General features: G+C 46.9%; 1 protein-coding gene across 4 annotated transcripts in view; it reads right to left on the reverse strand.

The window, feature by feature from the left end:
- The window catches only part of LOC141154946 (cytochrome P450 2F3-like), a 362,896-nt gene that overhangs the window by 213,739 nt on the left and 124,992 nt on the right, over nucleotides 1–24,165 (reverse strand). For all 4 annotated transcript variants that reach the window (XM_073641520.1, XM_073641519.1, XM_073641521.1 and 1 more), the window contains 2 exons: nucleotides 23,236–23,385; nucleotides 21,957–22,117 (listed from right to left, as the gene is read on the reverse strand). In XM_073641520.1, the coding sequence (XP_073497621.1) occupies nucleotides 21,957–22,117; nucleotides 23,236–23,385 (311 nt within the window). The remainder of the gene's footprint in view (nucleotides 1–21,956; nucleotides 22,118–23,235; nucleotides 23,386–24,165) is intronic.

The following is a 24,165-nucleotide window of genomic DNA, read 5'->3' on the forward strand; positions in this document are numbered from 1 at the left end:
GCCCAGGCGGGAGGAAATTGGAGTTTCATAACACATATTTTAACTGGAGAGGTATTAGAGGCCTGCAATGGCCACAGGTACTAATGGAGGTAATCAAGGTAGGGAGAGAGGCAAGAGGTCCGGTCATTTTAGTTATACAGGCCGGGGGAAACGACATAGCTTATCACAAGAGCGCATAACTAATGGCAATAATGAAACTAGACACTCAGCGCTTCAGAGAATTTTTCACAAAACTAACTATAGTATGGTCAGAGATTGTGCCGAGAATGGTATGGCAAGGTGCGTGAGACATCACGGCCATTGAACGGACAAGGCAGGTAATAAATATTCGGATGGCAAAATTTATAAGAGACAGAGGCTGTGTAGTGATAAGACACCGACAACTGGAAGGAGATAAAGCAGGCCTCATACGGCCCGACGGTGCTCACTTAATGGATATTGGACTGGACATATTACTGTCAAGACTCTAGGATGGAGTGGAACAAGCGTTAAGAGTGATGGATGGGGGTCGGAGTCCTGCATACGAGTAAGCAGGATCCTCCGTGGCGTGGAAATAGAAAGGACATGTTGGAGAGTTACACTTGTTGGCCAACTTGCCGTTGTGGAGACTGGAGACACAGGGCATGCTGCAACAAGCTGAATTATTTTAGAAATAAAATGCATTTCTAATGGAATGAGTATAAACAGTTAATAAAGCTGTGACCGATCCTCACCCATCCAGTTGTAAGAGTTACATGATTGTATTGTCAATGAAAGGGGGGCGTTAGGGGGCTGAGCGTCTGGGTTTGGTTAGGGTTCCCCACAGTCTGCCTAGGCTAGATGCATTTAAAAATCATTATTAGATACACAGGCGGTGCAGCTTGTTTCGCAGCTGGGTTACTATGCTGACTTGACTAGCAGACACTGAAGCTTTGGAGCAGACCTCTGAGTAAACAGCTCTTCAGACTCAACCATCTGTGTTACCCCAAGCCATAGTATATGTATTTTCTTACGGTTAAAGGGGGGGGGGGGCGGGGGGACCCAACCCACCTCTAATTGACGATGGCAACGTCACGTAAAACAAAGCAAGGGGACTCCAAAAAGAGTCTCCATTTTTTCCAAAAATTTGTGGCACAGACACCACTTAAGTGGCATCAATTGCCACAGAGTTGCTTAAAACGGTTGGTTAGAATGAGTACCACACAATGCTACTATGCCCAAAATTATTTTCCAGACAAGATGCAGCTAAAAAATATTAGTAATTTGCAAGCTGGTGGAGCTTAGTATAGATGGCATAAAAGAATGAGTACCGCACACTGCTACAGGCCAAAAATTATTTTCCAGACAAGATGCAGCTAAAAATTATTAGTAATTTGCAAGCTGGTGGAGCTTAGTATAGATGGCATAATAGAGTGAGTACCGCACACTGCTACAGGCCCAAAATAATTTTCCAGACAAGATGCAGCTAAAAATTATTAGTAATTTGCAAGCTGGTGTAGCTTAGTATAGATGGCATAATAGAATGAGTACCACACACTGCTACAGGCCCAAAATAATTTTCCAGACAAGATGCAGCTAAAAATTATTAGTAATTTGCAAGCTGGTGGAGCTTAGTATAGATGGCATAATAGAATGAGTACCACACACTGCTACAGGCCCAAAATAATTTTCCAGACAAGATGCAGCTAAAAATTATTAGTAATTTGCAAGCTGGTGGAGCTTAGTATAGATGGCATAATAGAATGAGTACCACACACTGCTACAAGCCCCAAATTATTTTCCAGACAAGATGCAGCTAAAAATTATTAGTAATTTGAAAGTTTAAAAAGGTTGGTGAGGTGATTTTACGAAATCCTCAAGCTTTTACTCTCCCCAGGATGACACAGGGGTAGAAAAGTCCTTGCGGATCCATGATTTGTTCATCTTTATGAATGTGAGTCTGTCTACATTCTCAGTGGACAGCCGAGTGCGCTTATCTGTCAGCACACCACCAGCAGCGCTGAACACACGTTCAGAGAGAACGCTGGCTGCGGGGCATGACAAGATCTCCAAGGCGTAAGTGGCGAGCTCCGGCCATTTATCCGGATTGGAAGCCCAAAAAGAGCAAGGGTCCAGTGACACAGTCATGGCTTCGATGTTTACTTGGAGATACTCCTGTACCAACATCTCTAGGCGTTGACTATATGTCAGACTTCTTGTCTCCTGTGGCCTTGAAACGGATGGGCTAAAAAAGCTGTGAAATGATTCCGCAAAATTGCTGTTACCAGCAGATACTGTGTTTCTGTTACGGTTTGAGTGCTAAACACTCGACAGTCCCACGGTTGGTAAGTTAGAACTGTGAGATTCACTACGTGCACCACAGGTGTTTTGTGGAAAAGCATATGTAAGATTCTGCAACAGTCTCTGCTGATACTCCTGCATGCGTGAATCCCTTTCTATTGCAGGAATTATTTCGGCAAATTTACTTTTGTACCGGGGATCTAAGAGTGTGGCAACCCAGTAGTCAGGATTATTTCTAATTCTGACAATTTGAGGGTCATGTTGCAGGTAGTGCAGCAAGAAGGCACTCATGTGTCTTGCGCATCCAGGAGCACCAAGTCCCTGTTGTGTTGGTGGCGAGGTAACAATCATGCTTCCTTCCTCTGCCCTCTCCCCCCAACCTCGCACAACAGAAATGTGATCAAGGTTTCCCTCATCTGATGAGTCTTCCATCAGTTCGTCCTCCACTTCTTCCTGGGCTCCTGCACCTTTCTCACTAGTTTGGCTGCTACCATGCACCCTGGTAAATCCATCTCCCCCACCCTCACATGCCTGCCGCCTTGGTGCTGCCGACCGTCTGGACCTTGCAGATGTTAGCCCTTCCGCATACAACTCCTCCTCCTCTACTTCCTCCACCTTCTCTTGTTGCACCACCTGACTCCGAATTCTGTTTAACATGTGCTCCAGCATGTAAATCAGCGGAATAGTCATGCTGATAATGGCATCGTCAGCACTAAACATCTCCGTCGCTATTTCAAAACTGTGCAGAAGGGTGCATAGGTCCCTGATCTGAGACCACTCCTCCAGCGTGATTTGCCCCACCTCTGGATCCCGTTGGCCCAGGCTATACGTCAGAACGTATTGCACCAGGGCTTGTTGGTGCTGCCACAGTCACTGCAAAATGTGCAGAGTTGAATTCCACCGGGTAGGCACAATGCATTTTAGCTGGTGAAGAGGCAGGCCCAACGACTTCTGTAGAGATGTAAGTCGCTGAGCTGCGGGATGCGAATGGTGGAAGTGAGCACACAGCGACCATGCCCTCTGCAGAAGGCCATCTAGTCCGGGATAGTGGCCTAAAAATTGCTGGACAACCAGGTTCAACACGTGAGCCATGCAAGGCACGTGTGTGACATTGCCCCGGCGAAGGGCCACACCGAGGTTTGTAGCATTGTCGCACACGGCCTTCCCTGGTTTCAGGTCCAGTGGAGACAACTATTCATGAAACTGGTTCTCCAGAGCTGACCACAACTCCTCAGCTGTGTGACTCACATTTCCCAGACATTTCAAAGTAAAAACCGCCTGATGACGTTGAGCCCTGCTGCCAGCACAGTAAGGAGGTGTGCAGGATCCCTTCTGTGCAGATAGAAAGTGTGTGGCATGACCAGACAGGCTTTGAGTGCAGGTGGAGGACCGAGAGGAGGTTGAGGAGGCATAAGCAGTGGAGGAACTTCTAGATAAAGAGGATTGACGCACAACTCGTGGGGACGGCAAGACTTGGACAGCAGCCCCTTGTCCTGCTGTCACCATAGTTACCCAGTGCCCAGTCAGCGACATGTAACGCCCCTGTTTATGCCTAATCATCCAAGTGTCTGTGGTGAAATGCACCCTGTCACACACAGAGTTTCTCAAAGAAGCGGTGATGTTGTGTGCGACATGCTGGTGGAGTGCAGGCACACCTTTCTTTGAGAAGTAGTGTCGACTGGGCATCTGGTACTGGTGCACTGCGGCGGACATAAGGTCTCGAAAATCCTCTGTGTCCACCAGGCGGAAAGGCAGCATTTCTGTGGCCAAGAGCTTGCAGATGGTGAAATTCAACCTCTTAGCTTTCTCAAGGCTAGGAGGAAATGGTCTTTTACTTGTCCACATCTGAGGGACCAAGGGCTGGCTGTTGTGCTTAGACGGGGTTGAGAAGGGTGTCCCCGGCAAACTGCCGGTCTGTGAGGAAGATGCAGGCGGACATGTTAGGTTGCCTTGATCCAAAGATGGTGCTCTCGATGTCGGAGAGCGTTCCACACCAGCTGGTGTTTCCACCTCCAAATAAAATGATGACCTGCCAATCACGCTGGCTGTTGTGGGTAAAGAGGTGGCAGGTCTACGTCCCAAAACAGGTGTGACTGCTGTCCCCCCAGTCACAGAGGATGAAGAAGCCGCGGATGCACAAGATGGGGCAGATGGTGGTTGGCCCGGCCCGCTAGGCCGCATTGTAGCACAGTGAGCTTCCCACTGCAACTTATGCTTCATATCCATGTGATGGTCCATGCATGAAGTACTCAAACTATGGATTTTTTGGCCTCTACTTAGCTTTTGGTGACAAATGTTACAGATAACACGAGTTGGGTCATCCTTATCGATCTGAAAAAATGCCCAGGCTATGCCAAGCTTAGCACCCATGCGACCTGAAGAGCCACCACAACTTGTGGTCAAAGGCCGAGTTGTGTTTGAGGATGCAGTTGTTGACGTGCTTCCAGTACTACGTCTCTGTCCAGGAAGGCGCAACCTAACCTCGTCATCACTAGCATCCTCCTCCACCTCCTCTGCTGACCTCATCGACTGGCTGACTGTGGGTTGACAGTAAGTGGGATCTGCAACCTCGTCATGATCACCTTGTGTGCTCTCACACCCGTCGTCCTCAGAGCCAACCTCTTCCTGCCCTGACAAAAAACACAAGTTGTCTCTCCAATCAGGTATTTGAGTCTCATCATCGTCTTCCTCATTGTCTCCACCAACAGGAGTTACAGTTTGGGAATGAGGGTATACATTATGGTCAGAACCTTCTGCGTCTGGTCCTGGATCCGACTCATAAAGATTCTGGGCATCAGTGCAGATTATTTCCTCGTCTGGATTCACAGAAGCTCTGGAACCGACTTCTGATTCCCAGGCTATAGTATGAGTACACAGCTCTGCAGACTCAACCATCTGTTCTACCCCATACTCAGACGGGCAGCTGGAAACTCGGGAGCTGTGAGGAAGCAAGTGCGATTGGGGTGACACCTCTGAGGACTGGAGTATTTGTGATGTTGAAGTTGAAGTGGAGGAGAGTCCACTTAAAGGAGCACTTGATATACGCTGAGCCTCATCTGGAATTTGTAGCGATTGGCGTGGCCGTAAGAAAGGGATCGTATCATATTGTCCGCCAAAAGAAGTAGACATCTTAGTTTGGCTGGAAGATGGTCTTTCTTGTGCAGATGTTACTGTTGCTTTAACACCTACCCCACAGACACAACCTTTTGTTCCCTTCCCAACATGCCTATTCCCCTTTCCACCAGCAGCAGGCCTTTTTCCACTCATTTTGGTGGTTAACTAATTGACAACTCTGGAGTTCTTTGCACAAAAAACAATGGATGGGAACCGAGCAGAGCTGAGTGGTCAAACTGTGGTATTAGCCGAAAAGGATTGGCTGGGTTAGATGCAGTAAAACAATTTTATTACATACACAGGTGGTGAAGCTTAGTATAGATGGACTAATAGAATGAGTCCCACACACTGCTACAAGCCCAAAATTATTTTCCGAGCTAGATGCAGATAAAAATAATTTGTAATTTGCAAGCTGGTGGAGCTTAGTATAGATGGACTAATAGGATAAGTCCCACACACTGCTACAAGCCCAAAATTATTTTCCGAGCTAGATGCAGATAAAAATTATTTGTAATTTGCAAGCTGGTGGAGCTTAGTATAGATGGCCTAATAGAATGAGTCCCACACACTGCTACAATGCCCAAAATTATTTTCTAGACAAGATGCAGCTAAAAATTATTTGTAATTTGCAAGCTGGTGTAGCTTAGTATAGATGGCCTAATAGAATGAGTACCACACACTGCTACTATGCCCAAAATTATTTTCCAGACAAGATGCAGCTAAAATTATTTGCAATTTGCAAGCTGGTGGAGCTTAGTATAGATGGACTAATAGAATAAGTCCCACACACTGCTACAAGCCCAAAATTATTTTCCGAGTATGATGCAGATAAAAATTATTTGTAATTTGAAAGCTGGTGGAGCTTAGTATAGATGGACTAATACAATAAGTCCCACACACTGCCACAAGCCCAAAATTATTTTCCGAGCTTGATGCAGATAAAAATTATTTGTAATTTGCAAGGTGGTGGAGCTTAGTATAGATGGCCTAATAGAATGAGTACCACACACTGCTACTATGCCCACAATTATTTTCCAGACAAGATGCAGCTAAAAATTATTTGTAATTTGCAAGCTGGTGGAGCTTAGTATAGATGGACTTATAGAATAAGTCCCACACACTGCTACAAGCCCAAAATTATTTTCCGAGCTAGATGCAGATAAAAATTATTAGTAATTTGCAAGCTGGTGGAGCTTAGTATAGATGGCCTAATAGAATGATGCTATGCCCAAAAGGTTTTACTTGGCTAGTGTAATGCAGCGACGTGCTTGCATTATGGTAATGGTCTAGAATGTGTTTTACCTGACCATATACCTTTCCCTCAGGTGACTGGTCACATGACTGTGACATCACACAGGTCCTGTATGCACAGTAAAGGTCTGTATACATGACTGGGACAGCACACAGGACCTATACACACAGCTGACTGATCACATGACTGTGACATCAGCAAGGTCTTGTCAGTTTGTGTGTGTGTGCACAGGATATATAAACCCTGGTAATTTGAGACAGGTGTGTTCGGTGTGAGGCGTGAGGCCTGTGCTCCGTGTGTGTGGGACACTGTTTGTGAGAGGCCTAGTGAGGCCAAGTGAAGCCTGGTGCCTGAAAGGCAAAGCCTGGATCCTGTGTGGATGCTAGTGACCTTTGAGGGAGAGCCGGCTTGGCATACAAGAGTCCTGAAAGGCGCAGGCTGGATGTGAGTGAAGACATACCAGTAGCCTTCGAGGAACAATGGCTGGAGACCCCTACCTGGGAAGCCGCAAAGCCACAGTGGTGGCGGAGTAATGGACTGAGACAGCTAAACCCGGCAAAGGTAATACCCTGTGTTATACGGACATTGCTATCTGATTACCTTGCTGAAGGCTGTACCTGCAGCAAGTGGGCCGGTCTGCCACTTGGCTCGTGAACATTATATGTATATGTGAGTCGGCGTGCCACTGAGTTGGACCCGGTGAACTGTGGTTTATGAAGTGCAATAAACTGCAGCATTGTGAAATACCGGAAGGACATTGCTGGTGTGCTTTGATTTACCCGGTGCAGCGAGTATCCCCCATTATGATGACTAGTGCTGCCTTACATATGGTTCGAGAATGCGGGCAGCGGCAGCCCAGTTGCTAGCGGCAACGATAACCCGGTTGCTAGGGGCAACGACACAGGACGACGAGTGTAGATAAAGCATCTTGCTGCAACTCGGCGGGGTTGCGAAGATTGGCGTCGCACTCAAATCCGGTTGTTTGCTGCAACTCGGCGGGGTTGCGAAGATTGGCGTCGCACTCAAATCCGGTTGTTTGCTGCAACTCGGCGGGGTTGCGAAGATTGGCGTCGCACTCAAACCTGGTTTGCTGTGGCTCGGCGGGGCTCATGAAATTAAAAGCATCTGACTGCAACTCGGCGGGGTTGCGAAGATTATCGTCGCACTCAAACCTGGTTTGCGGTGGCTCGGCGGGGCCACTAATATTTTTCCGGGAGAGCGGTGAAGTTCTAGTGTGAACAGCGTACCGCGATGGCTGTGAGCAAAGCAGCAGATCTGTCTGGAGCTATTGAGCGGTTGAAGGGCCGGTTGGGACCGGAGCAGGTATTTGGGAAACTTTTACTGGACATGGTGCAGGAACCGCAGGAGCTGTGGGCACGAGGTGGAATGGCGGCAGTGGACCATTCTATGGACTCTCCGGGGGAGCCAGTGTTGTCCCAGAGTGCCCGGGGAGGAGGTAAGAGATGTTGTGAACTGAGTCCTAAGACTACTGCTGATTTTTTGTGTAAAAATTACCCTGCCGGTGTGGTTGTTAAAAAGGGGGTGGAGTCTAAAAAGGGGCGGATTTTCACAAGAGTGTGGACTGCAGAAAACTGGAAATTGTTACTGGTTGTGGGTCGGTACCTACTAAAAATGACAATGTGACCATTGATAACGGGGTAACTCCAGTAGAAGGGGGTGACGTCAAAGTGGGAGGTGACCTGTTAGTCCACAACACCATGGGGAGGGACACAGACCCCGTAGCTGACTGTGACACTATGAAAGTAAAAAGTGAGTTCAGTCAGGAGGGGCTAGACGAGGGGAGAGAGTTCCCCTCTCGTCGTCGACGGCGCAAGGGCCACAAAAAGGTTGCTCCGGTAGTACTCCCTGAAAATGAAAATAAAGCGAATGTAGTACTGTGTGCCTATGCTTCAAGTGTGGATCCTCCTTTAGAGGTAGAAGAGGAGATGACGTTGCCATTAGCAACTTCCGGTACAGTACTGAGACTGACGGATCAGGATCCGACAGCCCTGAAAGGGGAGGCGGCCAGTCATGACCAAGTGCGGGAGCCTATCAGGCCGCAGTGTCAGATTGACGTGCAGCAGATATGTGGAAACCTGGGAAGCGTGTCCTCAGACCAGCTGAACCTGGAGTCTGAGCAGCAGAAAATATACCAGGTTATGAGGAACTGGCAGCGAGACATGGAGGGAAGCAATGCGGAAATTAACCATTGAAAGGAAATGTTCTACGGAATAAAGGAGGACCGCCGTAAAATCAAGGAGGAGGTTTTTCAATTACAGATTGACAAAACGGTGTATGAAGATGAGTTATGCGAGGTGAAAGATCGCTTCTCCCTGGTACAGTTAGAGCTGTCAGCCCTCAAAGAGGCGCTGCAGCATGAAGTTGCTGGGCGTGAACAAAACCTAGAACGATTGCGCGAACAGTTCAACCAGGAGCTGTGTGACTCCAAGAAGGAGTGTGATGAAAAGTTCGGTATGGAACTGCAACAACTTAAGAGAGATTATGAGGATCTCCTCAAGGTAAAAGAAAAACTAGAGGAGGATAAGGCGGGTGCAGAGCACGTGCGCCAAGTAGGTGAGACCACTCTGCAAGAGACCCGTGAGGAGAATGATTATCTCCGTGGAAAGACCCTAGGTCTGGAAGCTCAGGTGAAGGAGCTACAGATGTCCTGTGAAACTCTCCAGAGGGCAGAGACGTGCCTTAAAGAAACAGTCAGCAAGATGGAAGCTGAGCGGAAAAAGATGGAGGAGTCCATCGGAGAAGCCACAGACCAGGGCCAGGAGTTGGCCGCTGGTGAGGGGAGGTATGAAGCAGATACCTCCTCGAGTGATGCGAGCTTGGATGATTCAATGGAAGTAAGAGCCGAGATCAGGGAGCTCAAGGAATTGCTTCAGGCCCATTTGAAGCAGGAAGAGCTTCAGAGACAGGCCGCTGAGAGGCGAGTGACGGAACTAGAGGAAGAGGTTTCCGGGCTCAAAAGTCGCCTGACAAAGTATCACTCGGTGAACGAGGCCTCCTTGGAGAAGGAAAAGGGCAAACACGTTGCGCTCACTCCCTTATACCATGAGAAGGTGGACCTGAGGAGAGCTAAGAGCATGGTAACAGAAGATAAATATGAAGTGGAAGTGGTCAAGACGAAAATTCGTGAATTTGTAGCTGTGAGTCAGCTCAGGGTAAGCATACAGGGGGAAGAAGCTGAAAGTCAGTTATCCCTGAACCCTGAGCTGGTTGATCGTCTGGAAACTACTGGTGAGACCGAAACGTCTTGGTACAAATGCCTCGTAGATGTACCCGAGGATTTGAGGGAAGAATGCACCCGTGAGTCCATGCATGAAGAGTTTAAGAAGGCTGTGGGAGCCTGTAAGGTGTACTTGACCTCTGAAGCTAAACAGCTGGTGGTTCTGTCCATGACCGAAGTCACAGTGAAGAGGGTGGCGATCCTAAGTGATATGCATTGGCGATGTATTCGCACGAAGCGGTTTCTCCGGTTGAAGACGGAACAAGCCGCTAGACAACTAGAGCTGATGAGGAAAGCTCAGAGTATGCTTGAAGAGGTCATCCGGGTGCCTCATGTTCTGGTGAGAAAGCTCATTGGGAGAAGCGGTCGAGCCATGCAGATGATGGTCAAGAAATCTGGTGTGGTGAAAGTAAGCAGTCCACGTGATCAGGACTGGATACCAGACGAAGACGGCATGGTGTCCTTCTCCGCTGTAGGAACAGAAGAAAGCCTAGAATATATACGCATGCTGATTGAGTACTGAGTGATCTACCTGCAGGAGGTAGAACAATTGAATCTCGCTAGACTGCGAGTAGATAGACAGCATCATCTGAGCAGCAGAAGATGGAAGCCATCTAGAAATAGTGAGACCCGACAGAGAAAGGGCCCCCTCAATAACAGAACAGCTACAGCTGGAGTTAGGAACCTTTCAAGATGTCCTGAGAGTAGTGGGCGTGGGTTTAGAGGTAGTGAGACCTCCAGTAACTCAGGTTTGAGCAGCCCATACAAACGACCCCATAGAGGACGGGACAGTACGGAGTCGAACCGGACCTTAGATACCAGGGCATGTGAGTCACACCGCTGTATGACTGACTGCTGGGAGCGGGGGAGACCTGACAAGGTTACAACTGACCGCTGGGAGCGGGGGAGCTCTGACAAGGTTACGACCCGGAAAGGTGACCCGACGAAGTCAGTGACAGTGACAAATGGTAGGTCCCTAAGGAATGGGCTAATGTCATTGACTAATATTCCAGGGGCTGAACAGAGCAATTGACAAGTACATGGTCTCGGTATGAGCTGTGGGATATGAGGTGATTGTGTATATTATGTGTTCAACCCCACAAGTTTGAACAGAGGGGGGGATATGTAATGCAGCGACGTGCTTGCATTACGGTAATGGTCTAGGATGTGTTTTACCTGACCATATACCTTTCCCCTCAGGTGACTGGTCACATGACTGTGACATCACACAGGTCCTGTATGCACAGTAAAGGTCTGTACACATGACTGGGACAGCACACAGGACCTATACACACAGCTGACTGATCACATGACTGTGACATCAGCAAGGTCCTGTCAGTTTGTGTGTGTGTGCACAGGATATATAAACCCTGGTAATTTGAGACAGGTGTGTTCGGTGTGAGGCGTGAGGCCTGTGCTCCGTGTGTGTGGGACACCGTTTGTGAGAGGCCTAGTGAGGCCGAGTGAAGCCTGGTGCCTGAAAGGCAAAGCCTGGATCCTGTGTGGATGCTAGTGACCTTTGAGGGAGAGCCGGCTTGGCATACAAGAGTCCTGAAAGGCGCAGGCTGGATGTGAGTGAAGACATACCAGTATCCTTCGAGGAACGACGGCTGGAGACCCCTACCTGGGAAGCCGCAAAGCCACAGTGGTGGCGGAGTAATGGACTGAGACAGCTAAACCCGGCAAAGGTAATACCCTGTGTTATATGGACATTGCTATCTGATTACCTTGCTGAAGGCTGTACCTGGAGCAAGTGGGCCGGTCTGCCACTTGGCTCGTGAACATTATATGTATATGTGTGTCGGCATGCCACTGAGTTGGACCCTGTGAACTGTGGTTTATGAAGTGCTATAAACTGCAGCATTGTGAAATACCGGAAGGACATTGCTGGTGTGCTTTGATTTACCCGGTGCAGCGAGTATCCCCCCTTACACTAGGTGCAGTAAAAAAAATTGTATTCTATACACAGGTGGTGTAGCTTGCAACACAGATACGCTACTCCACTGACTAACACACACTGCAAGAGGCCAAAAAGGATTTGCTTAGCTAGATTTAGCCAAATGCTGTGAAAAACACTTGCACAGGACTGGCACAGACCTGCCTGGCAAAAAGTCCTAGGAAATGCTGTAACCTACTCCTCAAAAGGACTGCAATTACAACTAGTCCCTACTCCCAAGCTGTCTATTTAAGAGCACAGACCTGCCTGCTAAAAGTCTTAGGAAATGCTGTAACCTAGTCCTCAAAAGGACTGCAATTACAAGTAGACCCTACTCCCAACCTATCTATTTAACAGCACAGACCTGCCTGCTAAAAGTCATAGGAAATGCTGTAACCTAGTCCTCAAAAGGACTGCAATCACAACTATTCCCTACTTCCAAGCTATCTGTATATTTCTGAGAAAATTGGCTTGAAATTAACACTGAAAGTATAGCGCACAAAGCAACAGCGGTGCCGTCTAACACGCAGCTGCAGCAGTGAGAAAATGGTGGCGACGGGGAAAATGGCTGGGTCTTATAGGGCAAGGACATGTGACATACACAGCCAATGACACATGCCCATGCTTGTGTGAAAAAAAGCAGTTCGCTCCGTGTGTGCGCTGCTGATAGGCTGACAGATTGCACCTCCCCACTGTAAATGCAGGAAAGAGAAAAAAAAATGGAGATCTTCATTATTTATGCAGAGATCCATCCCCTGCCCCTCTCCCCACCCCGCTGTACACTCAAACTGCGTATTAACATTGATTATCAGCATTACTGTGAAAAAATCCAGTTATGATTTTGGTGCACGAACAGTTATCGAACATAACCTCGAACAGCCGGATTTTTTTCAAATCGTTCGTGTACGCCAAACGGCTCGAACACCACTCAAAACAGTTCGAATTTGAGATTGGCGAACAGTTCGAGTCGAACACCGCTCATCTCTAGTCCACAACTCACAAGCAGTGTGAGGTTTATCACCTAAGCTTATGAGTTTCAGCAAAGCCTGTTCCCGCTTGGCTGAGGCAGTACTGCAGTTCTTCCAGCTTGTTACTGATGTGGTGATATCTGAGATGGAGGCTGAACATGAAGAGGAGGAGGATGAGGTGCAGGAGCTGTACACTGTGGGGGCAACTCTGACTGACATAGGGCCCGCAATCCTCGGTGTGGGGAGGATGTGTTCCGTCCCACGTCCGACTGGGTCCCGGCTTCCACTATGTTTACCCAGTGTGCCGTCAGGAAGATGTACCGTCCCTGACCACAAGCACTTGTCCACGCGTCCGTTGTCAGGTGAACTCTCCCAGTAACTGCGTTGTTGAGGGCACGGCAGATGTTTTGGGACACGTGCTTGTGTAGTGCAGGGATGGCACACCGGACAAAATAGTGTCGGCTGGGGACCGAGTACCGACGGACGGCCACCGCCATAAGGTTGCGGAAGGATTCCGTCTCCACCCCTCTAAAAGGCAGCATTTCCAACGCAAACAGTCGTGAAATGTTCGAATTTAGGACTGTGGCCTGTGGGGAATTGGCTGCGAATTTGTGCTTTCGTTCAAAGCTCTGGAATATGGACAATTGGATGCTGCGGTGGGACGTGGATGTTGATGCTGTTTCTTGAGAAACTGCCATAACAAGTGAAGACTGAGAGGGGGGGCATCTTTGCATGCAGTATGGACAGAGGATTGCCTTGCACGCACAACAGGGGGTTCTATTACATGCACAACAGTGGAAAAAGCAGTGGTGACACCCGCTGACACTGGTCGTGGACCCTGGGGTTCGCCCCACAAAGTCGGGTGCTTTGCTGCCATGTGCCTGATCATGCTGGTGGTGGTCAGGCTGGTAGTTTTGTCACCCCTGCTGATGCTGGCATGGCAGGTGGTACAAATGGCCTTTTTGAGGTTATCAGCAGAGTCTTTAAAAAAATTCCAGACTCTGGAAGACCTACCGGTTGTACTGGCAATGTCCCTCGTGTTGGTGTTACGAGGAACTGTTGCCTGCCTTCTGTGTGTGGCCACCACACTGCTTCTTCCTGCCTGTTGGGGTGCTCTGTCTCCCTCACCCTGTGTGCTGCTTGCCTTGCTCTGCGTGTCCTCCTGCCACGTTGGGTCAATTACTAGATCATCCACCACCTCCTCCTCTTCCACTTGCGCACCACGATCCTCCTCCTCACTTCGTGGCAATTGTGTCTCGTCATCGTCCACCACTTGTGACAAATTGCCAGCGTTGACTTCCTCTGGCCGTGGCTGTTCAAATATTTGGCCATCGCTACATCGGATCTCCTCTTCCACCACTTCAAGCGGAGCAGGCGAGGGGCACAAATATGGAAATGGACCAGTGAACAGCTCTTCAGAGTGTCCAAGTGTGGGATCAGTTGCTGTCTGACGACACTCGGCATGGTGGGAGGAAGGAGCATCAGGGTGAGGAGGAGTATGCAGTCGAGACTCACGGCTACTAAAACTTGACCGTGTGGAATACAGACCAGAGGTGGTGGTGCCCAGGTAACTGGCAGTATTATCTGCTATCCAATTAATAACCTGTTCACACTGATCAGTTTGCAATACTGGTGTTGTAGTGTGGTTCCCTAGTAATTTGGTCAAGAAGTGGGAGCGAGAAGATGTGGCTGTTGGTTGTGGCACATTTTCACCTTCGCCACGGCCCCGTCCGCTACACGCACCATCACCAGAACGTCCAGTTCCACGTCCCTTGCCACGCGCCTTGCCCATTGTAAATTAAGTAAAATAGCTTACACTCGCACTATCAATGGAAAAAGGTTAATAAAAAGGAGATTAGAACCGTGGAAGAGGAAAACCACAGTTATATTTTTCTGGCCTACACCAGAATCTTTCAAACAGATATATTTGTGTCTGAACAATCAGGGAGACACTATTACAGTTTTTCTTTACGGAAAAAATACCAAAAGCTGGATAATACAGAGATTTGAACCGTGGAACTGCAAAACCACAGTTATATTTTTCTGGCCTGCACCAGAATGTTTCAAACAGATATATTTGTGTCTGAACAATCAGGCAGACACAATTACTGTTTTTCTTTACAGAAAAAATACCAAAAGCTGGATAATACAGAGATTTGAACCGTGGAACTGCAAAACCACAGTTATATTTTTCTGGCCTACACCAGACTCTTTTAAACAGATATATTTGTGTCTGAACAATCAGGGAGACACTATTACTGTTTTTCTTTACGGAAAAAATACCAAAAGCTGGATAATACAGAGATTTGAACCGTGGAACTGCAAAACCACAGTTATATTTTTCTGGCCTACACCAGGCTCTTTCAAACAGATATATTGGTGTCTGACCAGTCAGGGAGACACTAGTACATTTTTTTTTAAGCCAAAAAATGCCAAAAACAGGATAATACAGAGATTTGACCCGTGGAACTGCAAAACCACAGTTATATTTTTCTGGCCTACACCACACTCTTTTAAACAGATATATTGGTGTCTGACCAGTCAGGGAGACACTATTACGTTTTTTTTTTACAGCAAAAATTGCCAAAACAGGATATTACAGAGATTTGACTCGTGGAACTGCAAAACCACAGTTATATTTTTCTGGCCTACACCAGACTCTTTTAAACAGATATATTGGTATCTGACCAGTCAGGGAGACACTATTACAGTTTTTTTTTTACGGCAAAAATTGCCAAAAACAGGATAATACAGAGATTTGACCCGTGGAACTGCAAAACCACAGTTCTTTTTTTCTGGCCTACACCAGACTCTTTTAAACTGATATATTGGTGTCTGAACAGTCACAGACACACTCAATTTTTTTTTGGGGGGGGGGGATATACCAAAAGTTTAATAAGACGCGCATTTGGACAGTCTGACTGAGGAAAAAAAAATACCGGATGTAGATAAAAAAAATAATAATTTTTCCTGGCCCCTGAGACCGGGGTGATAAGTCTAGCAATTTGACCAACAGGAGCACACAGGACTGTAATGCAGCGTTTGCTGGTATAACCACTGCGTCTCCTATACAGCCTGCCTGCCTGATATCTGGGATGGATATTAGCCCTGAGAAGGACTGTTTGTTTGATTTGGCAGGCTTTAGAGTCCCTACACTAACTATTTCGGACTATAAATCTCTCCCTAGTTCAGCAGCACTGACCCTACACTGTCTGATCCGGAGCGACTGTGTCCAAGAAGGCAGCGCCCGGTTTTAAATACTCGAGGTGACGCTGTGCGGCCAGCCAATCACTGTAATGCCCACAAACAACATGGCTGCGACATTCCAGTTACTGGCTGGCAATCTCTGCATGTTCACTGGCTCTGTAAAGAGCGCCAAACGTGCAGGGCGGAGACCTGGAAATGCTCGGTGCTCGCCGAACATCCCGAGTAGTGAGATGCTCGGGCGAGTACTGAGCAGTGTCGAGCATGTTCGCTCAACACTAATCATTATTGTTCTTTTTTTTATATCACACATTTTTTATTTAGCAACAACTGATTTCTAGGAATTTTCCCTACCTGTTCTCTCAGATTCTCAAGGTCTGTATGATTATAGCCTTTTTGGGTGAATTGGTCTATCATCTTTTCAGATTCATTCTGGTAATCTTCATAATAAGTACAGTTCCTCCTTGTCCGCATAAATTGGCCTTTAGGAATATTTTTGAGCCACGCAGGTGACGCACCCCATGGGGCCGTAGGGTACTGGGCAGCCGGGCCGGTCCTGTATTGGGGTAGTCACGGTGGCAGTGACCCGATCCGTAGCCCGGGCAGTCAAATAAAGAGCAGTGAAAGTCAATTTGGGGAAATAAAGATTTGGGGATAATGTTCGTGACGCCACCCTTGGTATGTGGCTATATGGGGCCGCCGCTGCAGTGCAGATACACAGGGGCTGATGGTGACACAGCAGAGTTGGTTCAGCTCTCCACGGGCAGAGCTAAGCTCCAGGGCAGTATATGGTGATTTTTACAAGTAGATGTTGCCGGCAGGGACAGTGTAGTGCAGGGCTGGTGACGCAATAATTAGTCAAGGACACAGTGGGGTGCAGTTTTCAGGCTTTACTTACAGTTGTTAAGCTGCTCTAAGTTACAATTGTGACGCACTGCGGCTGCAGGCTGTCACAGAACTCCTGGGTGTAGCACAGACGGATTTTCCCCAGTGGCCTCAATACATGCAGACACCTCCACCCAAGTCCACTAGATGGAGCCCTGTCAGGTATATATATAGTGGGGGGTGGAGTTCAGGAAGTCAGTCAGTGGGAAGCAGGGAGTGTGACACGATGCTGCAGCACCAGACAAGCTGAAGTCTGTGTGGCTGAAAGCCAGGCTAGGCCCAAGCTGCGGGCTAGTCAGGCCAGTGAGAGCCTAGAGTGGGCTGGAAGGAGAGGAGAGAGGAGTTGAGGGGGCAGAGGAGCATCATAGGCTCACCCACGAGTATACAAACCAGACAACGGGTCCGCGCCTACAGGGTCCCTTTATACCCAGTAGGGATCACCGGTATACCAGGAGGACTACAAGTCCCTGGCCGACCTGAAGCTAAACCCATTACAGGAACAGGAACCACGAAGGCCCCGGCTCCCAGGGATAGTTGTTGCCGGCGGAAGGTCCTACTACCAAGCGACAGGTGAAGAGAGCAACACGACACAGAAGCTAGGCCCAGTTGCAGGCTGGCCAGGAGCTTAGAGAGAGGGAGACACGGACCAGGAGGCCTTATACCCACTCACTGGGGAGAAGTCCTGAAGTGCACCCTTCCTACTGAGTACCCTGTACCGTACCTGACATCCGCACCAGTAAAGGTATTGAAGCGATTCCCCTGTCTCTGTCACTTACTCCTGCTGCACCATCCCGACTGCACTACAAGCCCCAGCATCACCACCACCACCCACAGTCAAACTCTACACTGCCGTGAAGCCCGCTCCATCTGTAGGGAGCTGCTCCATCCTAGCTGCCTATCAACTGCCTCAGAGGTCTGCAGCAGCGCTGTTACAAATTACCAGAAACCACAGGTGGCATCACGATCAAACTACAAATCCCATATAAACTATCCCCTTTTTGCTGACCACCCTGGCCAACGGACCGGGCCAGCCACTGTGACATATTCCCCCCCCCCCAGCATCCATAGGCCCGGACACCAAGCACCCCACTGCCCTGGGGGCGCGTCACAATGGCCAGGTTATAATCGCCCACGTCGTCCTGTGTCCTCCGGTGAAGTGATCCAGTCAACTCTCAGTTATTTTGGAAGCACTTGAACGGGACCCCTTTCTGTGTACCTCTCCAGGTCGTTTCTCTGCGCTATCCTCTTTGGCCCTGCTGCTTAAAGCTATGCTCCAGCCCTCGTTCCTCAGCAAACTTCTATTCCTTGCCCGTATGGCAGGCAGCTCGAGCCCTTTTTAGGTGTCGCTCCTTCGTGGCGGCGATGGGCCCCAGGATGCTGCATAGCCATCGGGCGTTTAGTGGGGCCAGGAGACCTGCAGTCTCCTGCCCTCCGGATTTAGCTTTTGGGATTTTAGTACCCGAACAACCATGGACTCCGGTGTCCTGTCTCTTGCGCTTTTCTCTGGGGCGAGCTTGGTCACAGCTCCCTTCCCCAGGTTCTCCTTCGTCCCTCTCCTGTCTCCAACTGCCTTTTCTCACTCCAACTGACTTTTCTAAACCCCGCCTCTAGGCTCCAATTTAAACGGGAAGCTCACCCTTCTGGTATGGAGCCAGGAAATGTGCTGGATGCTGGTGTTACATGATAAGGGGACCCCTCTTTGCTTCTAGGCATGGCATCACCCCCTGTGAGGGTGGCAATGCCAATGTGGCATCCCTACTCCTGGGGTGCCACACAGGTAAATGGCAACTACTTATGTCAATATAACTGTTACTATCAGGAGGCTTTCTATAACTTTTTGTAATTAGCTGCCCATTTTCCATAAAAACTGTGATATCTAAAAAATTAACTGACGATGTACTGGTGGCTGACGTAAATTTCAGATTAAAATAGTTTTTATTAATTTCCATCATCAATAAAACGTTTCCATAGGACAAGACCCGCGCCAGGCCCCTGGTGGGGAGGGAGGTGAAGCACTCGTACCTCCACAAGTAGAGATTAGCTAAATGCGGCACGAATCAGGTCCCCATCTCGATTATGTCAAATAAATGTCCAAAGCGGAAAGCAGATAGATATTCAGAATGAACTCACTGAAACCACATGGCCTCAACAGTGAGATCGAGATTTTTGCTTTTAATTAAGTTTTTTTGGAGTTTTTTTTGCTAATTTATGGGATGATTATCCACCTATATATACAAGGGAGCGCCTTGTGTCTGCAAATCCCTGACGAAGGAGGCCGTGACCTCGGAAACGCGTTGGATAAGCGCTGGACTGGTTTTCCCTCAGTGGAATTCCCCAGCTGTTGTGACGTCACACAGATACTAAGCGCTCACGTCCTTGATCATCAGCTTGTCCTGCAGGTGTGATCGGCCGGCACATCTATCAGGCTGTCTGCAGTTCTTTTAACCCATGATCTTCATCCCTATATCCACCTAGTGCAACGGCTGCATGTACCTGAAAGCCCGAGTCTCTGAGAGTCTCTGCAGCCCGCTATCTCCGGCGTTAACACGCCGTCTGAACCCATTTTCTGCAATACTCACAGCTCGTTCTACAGACTCCAGCACTTATCCGTCACCTCAAGTTTCAGTTGTGACTAGAGATGAGCGGTGTTCGACTAGAACTGTTCGCCAATCTCAAATTCGAGCTGTTTTGGGCGGTGTTCGAGTCGTTCGACGAACGCAAACGATTTGCAAAAAATTCGGCTGTTCAAGGTTATGTTCGATAACTGTTCGTGCACCAAAAGCGTAACTAGATTTTTTCACATCATACAGGGATTGTCTGCCACTCACTGTAATGCCACAGCCATGGTGGTTGTGGCATTACAGTAGTTGCCCAAATCGATGGGAACAGTGCTCACAGTGAAACATGAAAAGCCGGCAATTCAGCAGCGGCATACACCGGCACCCGACAATTTAGAACAGAAAGAATAGAGCATCACACATAGATTAGATAGATAGAAACATGTCAGTCACATATATAATAAGTACAGTGACAGTGTTGGTTACTGTACTTGTCATTTAGTGTTAAAGGATTTATTATAAAAAAAATAATAGTGTTTTCATGCACTGTCTCTTTAAAAAAGCCGGCCGGCAATTCAGCATCGGTACCTGACAATTTAGAACAGAAAGAGTATAACATCACACTTAGATTAGATAGATAGAAACATGTCAGTCACATATATAATAAGTACAGTGACAGCTGGTGCTTCTAGCCTGGGAGGGGGTCAATATTCAAGGCACCCTTCCTGGGCTATTAATATCAGCCCCCAGCTGTCTGCCTAGCCTTTGCTAGCTATTAAAATAGGGGGGACCCCTCGTCAATTTTTTTTGGGTCCCCCATTTTAATAGCTAGTAAAGGCTAGGTATTCAGCTGGGGGCTGATATTAGTAGCCTGGGAAGCTCCGTGGGTATTACCCCCTTCCCGGGCTTCAAACATCTGCCCCAGCCGTCTGCTTAACCTCCGCTAGAGACTAAAATTACGGGGAACCCCACGCCAATTTTTTTTTAAATAAATCCTTTATTTTAACTCTAAATGACAAGTACAGTAATCAACACTATCACTGTACTTATTATATATGTGCCTGACATGTTTCTATCTATCTAATCTATGTGTGATGCTCTATTCTTCCTGTTCTAAATTGTCGGGTACCGATGCTGAATTGCCGGCCGGCTTTTTTAAAGAGAGTGTATTCTGAGCAGTTTGTCAGCTTTTGGACACCTTTGAAGGTGTTTTCTATGTGTTTTTGTTTGCCTGCCATTGGTTTTAACGGTGTTCGACAGTGTTCTAAGGTGTTCGACGAACAGTTCCACAAACATCCCGGTGTTCGACGAACCGAACCAAACCCGAACACTACGGGGGTGGCTCAACACTAGTTGTGACTTCTTTAAAGGACCACTGGAAGCTGTACGCTTATATCTGAAGTGCTTCATTTGGACTACCATTTTCTCTAAGACAGGTAGGAATCACTCTTTTTGTATTTTGAGTGGTTTGCAGCGCATCTCTTTTCTTTTAATCATTTCATTATTACTTGCACCATGGCATACGGTGCTTTGAGATTGCGGCTCTTTGCCTATCTGATCTTACTATAGCTGCAGCGCTATTGCAGTTTTTTTAAAATATTTTACTCTAATAAATAAGAAGTATATAGAAATACTTTTTATTTAAAAAACACAATGTGTTTCGGCTGCATCCATCCTTTCGCAGGTGCCTCAGCACAACTTCACCAAGTAAGATTTTTTTCTCCAGATTTGGTTTTACTACATTCAGAAAGGGCTAGTTTCTCTCCTCCATATACTGGTATAAAGAAGAGTTTTTATCAACTTGGTGTTAGATCTACCTTTAATTTTCTTCGGTATTTGTGAAAACCTTTTTGATCCGTAACACTAGTGTGGGTGACCTGCATTTAATTTTTGTATATATATATACATAGTGAATATTTGTTGCTTCCAGGATGTCATGATACATATTAAAGGGGTATTCTAAGCATAAAAATCCCTTTGACAGTTGAGACTTAGATGCTATGTGCTATTCGAAAGACTACAGAGCAGGTTGAGGGCAATTGCACAAGCCCTGAACCAGTTGCCTAAGTTGAAACTCATGGGTTCCAATGTAAAATTTTTAACATGGCCCCAACTATCATAGGTCTTTGATGGTATTGGTTTTTCCATATGGGCCAAATGGATCTTTTGGGCCTTCTTGAGCTTCAGAGGCGAGGAGTGACTACAACTCTTACACCCACTGTAGTTATGTCCCTGCCCTAAACCCCCTATACATCTGAATAGAGAAGCAGAGAGGTAGGTATAGATTTTTGGTTTAGGGAAGGGAATAGTACCTAGAAATGGTACACTTTTGTGACACCATTGGCATCCATAAGTTTATCATTTTTGGCAAATTCTATCACTTGGAGTGGGAGTAAGTAGATAGGATTAACCCTTTAAACAGAACCGTGCGTGTGCTGCCATATAGAATCCAAACATCGCAATTGCCTCAATTGGATGCCAAATTTTAAGGCTGGAGCCATCACTATCATAATTGTACTGCATAGCGTATTGTTATACTCACAGTCCCCCACGTGCTACTCATGATACAGAAGTTGTTGTAGATACTGGCAGTGATTGCTAACAGTCTCTTGTCCTCGTAATCAAAGCGATTGCCAGAGATTATGGAGCAGATCACATTGGAGACTGCCCGAGCCAAGTATACCGTAAGATCCACTGGAGATCCTAAGTAGCAAAAGGTACAAAGAGACATTATCTTATATTAACTAAACAAAGTGTAAATTAAGTTTTTATGGTTTACATATAGATCAAATCTATGGAAAATATTAGGCCATTTCGTACGTACGTTGCATTATTTATCTGGTACTGATTTTAAATTTCAGCTTGTATTATAGTTTAGAGCTGCATTTATAATTCTGCAGGCTTCGGAGTACAAATCTCCCAGAATTCCTTGATGGCTCAGTGTATGATCCTTAATTCCAGTTTGTATTACAGTCCAGAGCTGCATTTATAATTCTGTAGGCTTCGGAGTGCAAAGCTCCCAGAATTTCTTGATGGCTCATTGTCACCACAGAGCTTACTCTTGTGATTTACAGTATTGAGAGAAAAATCACACGTCTGATGACTTAAAAATAAACGTTGATCCTTATTTACCTGATCCTGCTCTATTGCCCTTGGTCATCATTCTCTGTCTCGGTAGCTCTGACTTTGTGGGTGTCACTGGTAGCAAGGGCGATAGTGTCATGCCCTGCTATCTCCTGCTGGGCAGTGTAATTGCCATCCAACCACTTCCTGACTGATCTACTTGCCTTACATCTCTGCCTCACCCCTGAACTTGCCCTCATCTTTCCTCTTAATCAAGACCCTGTCTATAGATTTTGTCATTGTCCCTATTTCTGTCTCTGACCTGTCTTGGGGGCCATTCTACTTTCAACTTGTTCCACCGGCCAGTAGATCGATGCAGCCTTGGAGTCACTGCAGTGAAGGACAAATCCCTGTACAGGGACGGAAGGGTGAAAACCAGGGCATTCCCTGGTACCTGCTAAGAAAAGTGGCTAGTGCCTAGTCTGGCTACGGAAGATCTACTGTATTAAAATTTGATAGATACCCAACTACAGAAAAATGCAAGTATCAAAAAACAGATTAGTCGATACACCCACAGAATTGCATCCCCCTGACATTTGGGATGCCTATTTAAAATGTGAGCTCAATTCAAATTACACTACTTCATTTTTATGGGGCTGAAAAGCATTACTTGACAAAATTCATGGAAATCATCATCAATTTTGGAACGTCAGCACAATAAACACTAACATACATTGTAAATGTTTCTATGACCTTACTCTTTGTGTTTTCAAGCTCCTTGATGAGGAATTGCGTCTCCTCCAGGATCCTATCTTCTATGCTCTTTTTCCCCATTCCAAAGTTTCTCAGTGTCTGCAAAGCAAATCGCCGGCGATTCCTCCATTGCTCACCATTGGTAAATCCTATATCTATGGGGGCAAAAGTTTACTCATAAAGGGAAACTATAATAAGCACATGAATCAATCCCACAACAACCTCACACATTTTATAACAGTATTATAGCAGTGTTCTTTTATTTACCTATTAGAGATGAGCGGTGTTCGACTAGAACTGTTCGCCAATCTCAAATTAGAGCTGTTTTGGGTGGTGTTCGAGTTGTTCGACGAACCCGAACGATTTGCAAAAAATTCGGCTGTTCGAGGTTATGTTCGATAACTGTTCGTGCAGGAAAAGCGTGTCCTGCATGTCTGGCGCTATTTAGAGCACCAATCATGCAGGGATTGTCTGCCACTCACTGTAATGCCACAGCCATGGTGGTTGTGGCATTACAGTGATTGCCCAAATCGATGGGAACAGTGCCAACAGTGAAACATGAAAAGCCGGCAATTCAGCAGCGGCATACACCTGTACCCGACAATTTAGAACCGAAAGAATAGAGCTTCACACATAGATTAGATAGATAGAAACATGCCAGTCACATATATATGAAGTACAGTGACAGTGTTGCTTACTGTACTTGTCATTTAGTGTAAAGGATTTATCAAAAAAAATAATAGTGTTTTCATGCACCGTCTCTTTAAAAAAGCCAGCTGGCAATTCAGCATCTGTACCCGACAATTTAGAATAGAAGGAATAGAGAATCACACATAGATTAGATAGATAGAAACATGTCAGCCACATATATACGAAGTACAGTGACAGTGTTGCTTACTGTACTTGTCATTTAGTGTAAAGGATTTATTAAAAAA

This window comes from Phyllobates terribilis, unplaced genomic scaffold, assembly GCF_046119375.1.
Source record: "Phyllobates terribilis strain yellow unplaced genomic scaffold, ASM4611937v1 Scaffold_7__3_contigs__length_470593459, whole genome shotgun sequence".
NCBI lineage: Eukaryota > Metazoa > Chordata > Amphibia > Anura > Dendrobatidae > Phyllobates > Phyllobates terribilis.